General features: G+C 43.6%; 1 protein-coding gene across 1 annotated transcript in view; it reads right to left on the reverse strand.

The window, feature by feature from the left end:
- ENDOD1 (endonuclease domain containing 1) overlaps positions 1-11,890 on the reverse strand; it is a 37,910-nt gene extending 26,020 nt beyond the window's left edge. The window contains exon 1 of the mRNA XM_032295727.1: positions 11,563-11,890. Coding sequence (XP_032151618.1) covers positions 11,563-11,862 — 300 coding nt within the window. The 5' untranslated portion in view covers positions 11,863-11,890. The remainder of the gene's footprint in view (positions 1-11,562) is intronic.
- Between the last annotated feature and the right edge of the window lie 6 nt (positions 11,891-11,896).

An 11,896-nucleotide genomic window follows, 5' to 3' on the forward strand; every position in this document is an offset into this window, starting at 1 on the left:
TTCTGTGCTAAAGGCATAGTTGAATAGTTGCAACAGAGATGAGATGGCCCACAAAGCCCCAAATAATTACTACTTAGCCCTTCACAGATCAAGTTTGCTGTCCCTTGTGTTAAGACAATGAGGATTCAATGGTGAACACCAATAGCTGGTACCTGCCTTCAGGGAACTTAAGAGTCTGCTTGGGAGGCACTCAATTAGTCACACGAATGAATGTATAATTGCAACTTACTGCAAAGAAAAGTGTGTATGGTGCTACTAGAGAGTGTCATGGACAGTTGACCTACTTGGGAATATCATGGAAGGCAAAAAAACAAAAAACAAAAAACAAAACAAAATCTAGCAGGTACAAAGATCTACGCTGGGAGAAAACATGGACATTAAAAAAAAAAAAAAAAAAAAGTAGGCTGGGCATGGTGTCTCACACCTGTAATCCCAGCACTTTGGAAGGCCGATGCAGGAGGATCACTGGAACTCAGAAATTTGAGACCTGCCTAGGCAACATGACAAAACCCCATCTCTACAAAACAAAACCAAAAAACCCCATAAAATTAGCCAGGCATGGTGGTGCATGCCTGTGGTCTACTTGGGACGCCGAGGTGGGAGGATCGCTTGAGCCCAGGAGGCAGAGGCTGCAGTGAGTTGAGAGTATGCCATTGCACCCAAGGCTGGGAGATAGAGCAAGACCCTGTCTCAAAAAAAGAGTAACCAGAAAGAAGCCAAGGTGGCCAAGCTAAAGACCTGCAAGGTGAGTGAAACCAGATAAGGCTGGAAAGGGAAGGGGACAGACCATACAGACTCTGTAGAGCATGATAAGGAGCTGTGTCCTTCTCTGAAGAGCAATGGGGAGTCTTGAAGGGTTTTCAAAGGAGTGAAGAGGAGAACCAGGTGGAATGGGTTAACCAGTCAGGAAGCAGCCTTGCAGAGGCTTAGGTAGATGATGGGAACTTGGGCACCAGAGTTCATATAAGTCTGTATAGGACTCATATAGGAGGGAAGTCTGTCCACTAAGGTCATCAAACACCTCATGTCTATGAAAGAGACCTATCCGGTATAATGATGGGTACTATGGCTCCAGATACAATGGAGACATCCAAAAATGAGAACAAAAGTTTTTTTATAGTTAACAAACTTGGTATTCCTTTCCCCATATTTCTGTGTGTCCCGAGACTGTACTGAATGCCCAGTCTTTCAGAAACATCAACAGTAGCCATTTCCTTATGGGGATCCTATTTAACTATGCATCCTGGTCCATTTAATCAACAAAGTTGACTTGCATGAATTCCTTCCCATCGTTATAAATTCTAAGAAAACAGCAAGCAGATTTCCTGAAACCAATGTTGCTGTCTCACAAAGGTACAGGGAAGGCACATTTACAAAGCTGTATTAAAGTCGACATAAGAACAAATGTAAGAAGTTGCAAGGGTGAAGGACTTTAGTTTACTAAACAGCCATAAAGGCTGGGTGTGGTGGCTCACGCCTGTAATAGCAGCACTTTGGAAGGTCAAGGTGGGCGGATCACAAGGTCAAGAGATCGAGACCATCCTGGGCAATATGGTGAAACTCTGTCTCTACTAAAAAATACAAAAATTAGCTGAGTGTGGTGGTGTGCACCTGTAATCCCAGCTACTCGGGACGCTGAAGCAGGAGAATCTCTTGAACCTGGGAGGCAGAGACTGCAGTGAGCCGAGATCAAGCCACTGCACTCCAGCTTGGCGACAGAGTGAGACTCCATCTCAAAATAAACAAAACAAAACAAAAACAGTCATAAAAGAAAAAGGAATTTTGGTACCTTCAAAAAGGTATATCTTCGGAGTTAGAGCAAAGTCCCTCTTCTTGTCCCAAAGTAGGTCTTATTGCATTGCTGGGTTATTAAGTTTAAGCATCTGCTGTGTTCTGCAGGTTTTCCTTCCTGGGAGCCAAGTTGGCTGCAGAGAAGGAGCTCCTGAACAGACTAGGGCTGGATGATGGATGTGTAGGTCTGCCACTTCTGCTCAAGGGGTGGAGCTCTGGAGGGTGTAGTTGGCCTGCGCACCCACCTCCCCACCCCCGGGACAGCTGGCATTGAGATAGGAGCTAGGCTGTCCTCAGGCCCATGCACCACATCCAATCCAACAGCCTGTCTGGCAGCAATGACTCCATACCCCCAGATACACAAGACCCTATCCCCACCCTCTTCTCTCTGCCACTCACTGAGATGCAAGAGACAATATATGTTGCTCAACAGAGTTAACACAGTTTTGCGATGATCCATTTTTCCCAGCTCCAACCTAGTGCCTTATGGAAAATGTCTGCTTGCATAAGGACCACAGGAAGAACTCAAGATGTATTGGAATAGAACAAGATTGCACAAGGGGGAAGCAGCATCCTCAGCCCAGTGCAGTACTTGTAATAACCCCACCCTTCCTATAGCCACAAAGGTACACTTGGAGGTGGTGAGCCTCTGATATTCATGGGCGTGTGACTGCCAGAGCTGGAAACACACCCTCCATAAAATCCTCGTAAATGAACATGTGAACTTTTAAAAGATAAACTTCATTCAAGAGCATTCAATAGGAGCGCACTCAACACATCAACAAGTTTGTAACAGAAGTAGTCCATGTGTGCTCTGGTGTCAGGCAGCTCAGGTTAAAAGCCCAGACCCACCTCTTCTTAGCTGTGTAAACATGGAATAGTAGATTAACCTCTCTGGGCTTGTTTCTTCTTCTGCCTAAGAAGGATAATAATAGGACCTATTTCTAATGGTCCTGAGGATTATATGAAATTACATTTGAAAAGACAAAACACTAGAAAAATGCCTGCTACATGATAAGCATCCAATGAGCTCTAGACTGTACTTACTTGAAGGTCAACTGAATATCTGAAGGTATCTCACACTCAGAGTGTCCAAAACTGAGTACCTTTTCCTCCTAGAGCTGTATGAAAGTATAACTGGTATACAAAGAACTGTACATATTTAATGTGATGAAATAAATGTGTAATAAATATGTAATAACTCATCACATAATGTGCTGAGTTTGGATGTATGCAAATACCCACAATACCATCACAACAACCAAAGAAAGAGACACGTCTGACACATCCTATGCTTTCCTTTTGTCATTTTGTGTGTGTGTGTGTGTGTGTATGTGTAAGAAAACTTAATATGAAACATACTCTCTTAACAAATTTTGAAGTCCACAATACAATATCATCAACTACAGACATTACATCATATAGCAGATCTCTAGAACTGATTTATCCCATATAACTGAAACTTTACACCCACTGAACAACAACTCTTCATCTTCCCCACCCTAAGCCCCTGGTAACCACTACAGGTTGAGCATCCCAAATCTGAAAATCCAAGATCCAATATGTTCCAAAATCCAATTTGAATACTGACATGACACTCAAAGTAAATGCTCGTTAAAGCATTTCAGATTTCAGATTTTCAGGTTTAGGATGTTCGAATGCTAAATCCAAAATTAAAAAAAAAAACAAATCTCCAAACTGAAACACTTGTGGTCCCAAGCATTTCAGATTAGGGTTACTCAACCCTTATTGTATTCTTGCTCCTATGAACAAACGAGAGTTCTTGAAACAACCCCAAAACAGCTCCTCCTTTTGTATTCTTGTCTTATTCATGGCAACTCCATTCTTCTGATCATTCAGGTCCAAACCCTTGGAGTCATCTCTTCCCTTTCTCTCACTCCAAAGACTATAAGCTCTTTCTTCACAATATATCCAGAATATACACTGCTACCATCTTGATCCAAGATACTACCATCTTTTGTCAGATCACTGAAACCTCCTAACTGGTTTATTTGCTTCTGTCCTTAACACCATAACTCTGTTTTCAATGCAACAGCCAAAATGGCCCTATTTAAATGTCAGTCAGAGCATGTCCAAGCTCTCTGCTCAGAACCCTGCTCCACTGCTTCCCACTTCACACACAGTAAAACCCCAATATTTTACAAACAGCTCAGAAGGATCTAAATGATCTGCCGTCTCCTTCTCCACTTCTCTGACTTCATCTCCTGCTACTCTCCTCATTTACCCTTCTCTAGCCACACCAGCCTTAGTTCTTCCTCAGCACACTCATGCCTCTGGGCTTTGCAATTACTATTCCCTTTACCCAGAACGTTTTCTTCCTAGATACCTGCATAACTGGCTTCTTACTTCTTTTGAATCTGTAACTAAAAGTCATCTCCTTGGTGATCTTTTTTCCCTGGATGAAAACCTTTTTTTAAACTTCGCCTTTTCGTTGATATCTCATAGCCTCCTTCCTTGCTTTTCCTCCTTAACACTTATCAGTATCTAAAATGGTTCTTTTTTTTTTTTAAGACAGGGTCTCACTCTGCCACCCAAACTAGAATGCAGTGGCATGATCTCAGCTTACCACAGCCTCTACCTCCTGGGCTCAAATGATTCTCCCACCTCAGCCTCTGTGAGTAGCTGGGACTACAGGTGCACGCCAGCACATCTGGCTAATTTTTGTATTTTTTGTAGAGATGGGGCTTTGCCATGTTACCCAGGCTGGTCTCAAACTCCTGGGCTCAAATAATCAGACCGCCTTGGCCTCCCAAAGTGTTGGTTGGGATTATAGGCATGAGCCACAGCGCTTGGTGCTATGTCTTTTATTTACGTATTTTATAATCTACATTCTCTATTAGATATTAAGCCCTATGAGAGTAGGTATTTTTGTCTGTTTGGTTCACTGCTCTCTTTCCAGGGCTTAGAATAGTGCCTGACACATAGCAGATGCTCAATAAATATTTGTTAACTAAAATTAATTAACTGACAGGGGGTTCAAGTCCTTGTTAAGGCATTAGGTGTCCCTGCCCACTGGAAGTCAATCAAAACTCAAGATCAATCAGCCCTTAAAGTATAAGTCAACTGAAACATGTAATTACATTGATATTTTCAAATAATATTTCAGCCATATGCTTATTCTGCGAAGTGAAATGTACCCATATTTTCAGCTTTGATTAAAAATATAAAATATGCTCCATTTGAAGTTTTGATGGAGGCACACTTCTGTCCAGCACTAGGTCAAAGAAGCATGACTGGAATACTAAATGGTGCTTCTATTCTTGGTTCAGCCTATGAGTCAGTTTCTCCTTTATTTCTCCTTCCTTTCTGTGGCCGAACAGATATATCGACAGGCAATGAATTACTGCCATGATAGATGTCAAGTTCTATGAAACTGAAAGGGTAAGTAACCACTCAGAAGATATAACATGCATCTTGAAGGAAGAAATCTGAAAAGAAAGCTTTCTTGACTAATAGTAATTCTACAAGTAAGACCCAATCACTAAAAGCAAATACTACTGGAAAATAAGGACTTACTTTCTTATATTTTCACTTTCAGAGCTGACAGTTTAAAAGGAAGAGAAATTTTATGCCCAAAGAATAAAATCTCAATTCCCCAAGGAACGCTCCATTCAATCACCATGAATCACCAGTAATGGAGCTACCAGGAATCGTCAGTAATGGAGCTAATAGAAATCTGAAGCTGGCATTTTCAGAATGGTATGTTAGTAGTGAAGCCATAAACCATCCAAAGAACTGGATGAAAGCTAAAATGGCAAGTCTAGTCAGGCAGTTTGGATTCTGGAGAGAAAACAATAACATTTTAGTTGGAAAACAGTGTGACAGAGAAGAGAGTTAAGAGCTTTGGATTTGGGCAGTCATAATCTCCAGTCTGGGCTTTGCCATTAAGCAGCTGTGTGACCTCAGATAAGTTACTTGACCACTCTGAACCTCAGTTTCCTAAACTACAGGTCATAATACCTAGAGATGAGACTAGTTAGACTGTGAAGACCTTTGACATGGTGAGGGATCAACAAATGATAATTCCTTGCCTAGATTGTACAGACTTAAGTCTAAACTGAAAGAATATTGTAAAGAATTGTCACCACTGGATTGCTTCAGGACAAATGTCCCTGAAATATTCTGCCAACATAGGTAAGTACATTAACTTGATCCTGAAAATGGCCTGCAAAACAAAAGGAAGCACTAAATCCAAAGATGAAGAAAAAGCTAGAGGGAAAAATTCAACGAAGAACAGCATGGGTGGCTCCTGTTTTGCTGTGGGCATCACAGGAAGAAAGACATTGTGAGTGACTGCTTTTGGAACCATCCCCTGGGTCAGGCGCTTCCCAGCCTTGTCCAGGCTCGGCGCAATAGACTGGAATGCCATTGCTCACTGTTTTGTGACAACACACTTCTTGGTTGCCCAGGACAGAGCAGGTGGAGATGTCTTTGGTACCTGTTTGGTTTGTTTTTGCTTTTAATCACTCAAATCCACCCTCCATCTATTCATTCAATCTTCCATACATTTCATCTTTCATCATGCATTTATGAAGCATTCTATTATATGAATGTGGGACATAAACCAAGCATTTGAGAAGATACACAGAGATATTTTGCACTTTAGGAGAGATGTGTAGAACTGTAGGTGTCACCTAATCCAACATTCCATCTGTGTGTGTGTGTGTGTGTGTGTGTGTGTGTGCCCATCACCTACTGAAGTAATACCTTATATACACATTAATATTTACTAAGAGCTTACCATATTCCATGCCACATGCTCTTATGTGTTATCTTGTTTATTTGTCACAACCACTCTATAAAGTAAACACTGTTATGACCTTTAATGAACAGATCAAAAAAATAGGGCTGGAAGAATTTAAGGTCACATAACTTGTCAATAGAAGAGCAGGGATCTCAATTATGTCTCCTAATTAACGCGTAAGAATCAGGATTGTCCTGTTCACTGCATTTGTTATACAGAGATTTAAGTGTATGATGGTCTTCTACATATCTGTTCTCTGACACAATGAAAAGCAGGCTGATGTTGGAACAAATTCAACAGTATTTCTGTTTCAGGTTGTATAAGGTTTGGATGGAAATTAAAGATCAAGGACTTAATCAAAGTTCTAACTTGAGACAGCTGTTCATGTGCACTTACTAAGATCCAGAATATGACCTCACTGTGCCCTCTAGGAAAATGTTTTTGCAGTTAGCCAGAATATCCCCTTCACTCCAGAGTCACTGACACTTGAGAAACCTTTCTGCAGCCAAATAAGTGCTCCCACTTGTCCTATGACAGTCAGGAAGCAGAAGCGGAGTAGAAATTAGAATTCTCACATAAAAGATGAGAATTAAAGTCCTAACACCATTAACACAGCGGATCCATTGTGAAGTCAAAGAATCTCCATGGTGTATAAGAAGAGTAATCAGTAATGAGTTCAGAAATAAGCTGTGTGACCTTCAGCACCTCAGTTAACCTCTCTGAGCCAGTTTCCTCATTTCTACAAGAAAATAACATCCTCCTCACAGTATTTTTGTAAGATTGAACAAATATACACTGTTATTACTGAATATATAAATTATATAATATATAATTATATATATTGATAATTTAAATTTGTATTTATAAATATAAATTTATATATTATAAAATCATATATAATTTATAAATATAAATTTAAATTATACCTTTATAATTTATAATTATATAATATATAATTGTTATATATTATATAATTTACATATTCAATAATAACAGTGTATATTTGTTATATATTATATATAATATATACATTATTATGTATTATATAGGTATATATTATAATATGTATTATATATTATTGATTATATACTATGTAATATGATATGTTTACATAATGTATAATATATATTATTTAATTTGTATATTCAGTTCCTTCCATGTTTATAAAATGATGGAGCTTTAAATTTTGGCTTCTGGCATAAAGCACTTTGGAAAGGCATCATTGGTATCTTATCTAAAAATTCTTCCCTTAAGTGCAAAGGAGTCGACAAACTAAAAGGTTTTAGGCCTCCCGCACTAAACCAGAATCCAGTTCTCGGGTTTCTGGAGTCTTGACTAGAACCCCTCCAAACCATCTCCTGTAGGCAGAGCAGAGATCAAAATCATTTGGGATAGTTTCAAAGGCCAAAGCTAAGACTGACGGAGTAGCTTCAGAAGAGGATTCCAGCTCTGCATAGGGAGCATGTTTGTAACAGCAGCTGCTGGCCAGCCGTGGGGCAAGCTTCTGAAACAGGAAGCTCCCACCAAGAAAACTGTAGAACATCTCACCCACTGCTGCCTGATTAAGTCTCCTGACATCAAATTATTTTATTCAACAATTACCATGTGCTTTCTATGAGCTGGGCACTAGGAAAGGAATGAGTAAGATGCAGTCATCATTCCTCAAGGGCTCAAATTGGGGAGACAGAAACGTAAGCAGATAATTACAAAACAAAATGGTAAGTATGAAATAGAAAAATTATAAGCGCACTGAAGGGGTGGATCTAACTAAGGAGGTGGATACAATTCAGGTGGGAAAATCTTTCTGGAGGAGGTGACACCTAAGTAAAATCTTAAAGGATGGAGTAAGGGCAGGAAGCGAAGGATAAGATGGGGTCAGTGTAGAAAGAGAATTTGGGCAAAGGGAATCAGCATGAACTAAGAAATAGACATCACAAGCCTTCTGGTTTGAGAGGAACTCCATAAAATACGAGGGTGGGGCATGGTGAGAAACCAGATTGGAGCCTGAGACAGGAGCTAGGCTATGGAGGGCCTGTAAACCGCATTCCGCAATGTAAACTTTGTCCTGTAGGGATTAGGCAGGCAACACCTTACAGATTTTAAGCACGAGAGTGACTAAGTTTCTGTGATCTTTGACTTAGGAGATTCTTTTCAAAGGGAAACTGCAGAGTGGCCTCAAAAGCTGCTGAACTGGGCTTGGGAACTCGGTGTCACTCTTGTCCTCCCTGACTCATTGCTGGAGGCAAGTGCTGAGTTCCTTTGGTCTCCTGCCTCTTCCTCCCCTGTGTACTGGGCCTCTTGGTAACACTGACCTCAGGAAAAGGTGATGTGGGCACAGGGAGACTCAGCATTATAAACTGCTTGGAAGCAGCCAAAGGTACACATTGAACCCTGAGCATCTTTCTGCAGCCGGGATCTTGGCTGGGAGACAGGCCTCAGGGTGCAGGCAGCAGGGGGGCAGGTTTGCTACAGTGCGCTCCAGCCCAGCTGCACCTCACGCCTCCTCCTCCCTCCCTCTCTCCCAATACTCTCTGGATCCTGGCTGACTTGACTTGAGGTTGAGGGGGTGGATGTGGGAGGTCACCCACCTTGCAGGGAAAAGCATCCTGCAGTGCTCAGCCACGGTGACCATCCTGACCTCTCAGCACAGTGCGAACTCAGGCCCCTTGTACTTTTCAGAACTGCTGTACATCTTACCTCTCAAGCTGCCATTTTTCAATATTTCCACCCACCCTTCCCATCTTCTTTAATCTCCACAGTCCCCTTCCTCATTATCCCACCCAGGGTCTCCATGTTACCTGGTTCCCTCCACTTCTTTCTGTCAAACGACGCTCCTTCATGACTCACTCCTTCCCTAGGTGCATAAATGGCTCTGCCTCCCTAAGCCTTCCTTGGTGACTCCTCCCTAGCTGATCCCTCCCTTCCCTGATTCCTCTTTATTCTGAGCACCTGAACACATTAATGTATTTGTATTATTTACCTGTTCCAACTGCTCCATGCACAAATCCCTGAATCTGCCATGCCTTTCTCACTCACGGTGTTCCCGCTGCTTGCAATGTCCTCCTCCTTGTTTCCCTTCTGACCTCCCTTCTGGCCTTATCTTTCCAGGCACAGCACAAATGTCATCCTGACCCTAAGGCTTGTTTCCATCACCTCAAAGACACATTAAATCTAATAGGACTTTGCTCCCTTTATTAAATTATGGTTTTTTGTTTATGTCATAACAACAGTTAGTACTCCTGTGTCACAGGCCTCTCTGAGAACTTTACATATGGTAACTCATTAAATCCTCACACCACCCTCTGCTATTATCTCCAATTTAACCTGCCCAAGTTCATAGCTAGTCAGTGGAGCAACCGGGATTTGAACCCACATAGCATAGCTCTAATCAAATACTATGCCACCTCTCCACCCAGCAAACTTCACCTGCAGACCAGGAAGCCTTTGTCCTAGAACTGCACTCAGATCTCTTGGTATCCCAAATGTCTGGCATACAGCAGGAGATCACTAAATGTGTTCTGAATTTAGCTGAAATTTGTTTAGCATGCATTCCCATGATTTCCTCAGACATATATTCAGTCTCCCTGAGCTGTCCATGAGATCAAGGGGAAAGGACTAGGCACACAATCACAAGGCAAGATGAGATGTGGGGAATACCCTGTGAGCTCTAGGGGTGCAACTGGAGGAAAACTAATTTTGGATTTAAATGTGTCTTGTGTGTGCAATTGACAAAGTCTTTTTCACATGCCTGATCTCAACAGGTGTTATCAACAGCTGAGGTAGGTGGAAGGATGTGTGGAAGATAAGAAAACTAGGCGCAGATTATTTGAGACCTGGCGGAGACCTCAGAGCTAGAAATAGCTGAATGAAGTAACAACCCACAGGCTCTGAATAAAGCACCTGAAAGCCAGCCTCCTGTCCATGGGCGTGGTCCTGGGCAGCTGTGGTCATCAGGAAAGGAAGAGTGTTGGGTCAGCTCCTCCCCCGGCAGCCTGAGCAGGGGTGGGAAGCTGGTGAGGGCAAAGGGGAGCCTGGCAGGGTGTTCTAGAGAGGAGGCCAAGTGAGCAGAGGTGAGCCAGGATGTGTTAAGAGCAGGCCAGCAGGTTCGGCAGCCTCTGAGGGCTTCTCCAGTGTTTGATTACCTTTACCATATGGGACACAACACCACGAGAGGTGACGTGATTTCCTAGTGATCTGATAATATAGATAAAAAGAGTCAGGAAAAACTGGCTTGTCTTTCCATCAGTTGGAGGTAGTCAATGTTTCCCTACCATGTGTAACTATCCCACTGCGTTTCTAAAAATCTATACCTCTATTTTATTGTTCTAACTCAGCACAACCACAGATCGAATTTACTCAATGCCATTTGTAGAAGGAAGGATTTTCAGGCTAGGACAAGCTCAGCAAAGGGAAGCTCTCCTTAGTAGAAATGGCAGTGAATTCCTAGCGAAAAGACCTGCTCCATCTTACTAGCTGGGTGGTCTTCCGCATGTCTCTTCAACCCCCTGGGTTGTAATCTCCTCTGCCGTAAAATGGGGATGAAAATACCCACCTCCCCACCTCCAAATGAGTGCTATGGCAATGACTTGCACGAAGGCCTGTGAGCGCCCAGCCTAGGCTTTCTGTGGATCTAAACGGTCTCCAGAGTCTCTGTCTTACGCTTCACTATTCAGGAAACGAATGAAACACGGCAGATGTCTGCGCAGAAATGCAGGGAGAACCTCCTCCCACAGGGGACCTCCCGCCCGTGCAGCTCATGAAGTGAAGTGATGACTCTCGGATCGCCAGGCTCTTATTGCAGCCTCCACAGGGGGCGAGGCCGGCTAAACTTCGGGGGCGCAACAGGGTGGGTCTGGAACCCGGGTTTCTTGGCCCAAGGCACTGAAGGCGTGGGGATTGCTGTTCCCGGCCCGGCCCCTTGTAGTAGCTGCAAAGCTCCCCTGGGGGCAAGTCCAGAGGCACGGCCCCCAGCGCGCGCAGCCCTGCTCGGGAACCGCTTCGCTTACCTGCGGCTCCACCAGCCAACGCTGCTCTGCGCCGCCGGGCGCCGGGCGCGGAGCGCGGAACGCGGAGTACACTGGGATGCGGTCCCGGGTGCTGTAGAGGGTGGCGAAGCGCTCAGCGCCCTCCGCGCGCTGACAGATCTTCACGTGGGAATCTGTTGCCAGACCCGCAGGCGGGGTCCTGGCGTAGAAGAACTTGTCACATTCGCCAAAGCCGGCTTCCTCCTCGCCCACCAGCCGGCCTTCCAGCAGCCCCGCCAGGGCGAGGAGGCTGCCCAGCGCGAGCCAGCGCGCGGTGCCCATGGCGGCCTCTGCGAGCGCGGCGGGGCCGAGCGGC

Source organism: Sapajus apella, unplaced genomic scaffold (genome assembly GCF_009761245.1).
Source record: "Sapajus apella isolate SASKATOON/1434 unplaced genomic scaffold, GSC_monkey_1.0 scaffold34, whole genome shotgun sequence".
Classification (NCBI taxonomy): Eukaryota; Metazoa; Chordata; class Mammalia; order Primates; family Cebidae; genus Sapajus; species Sapajus apella.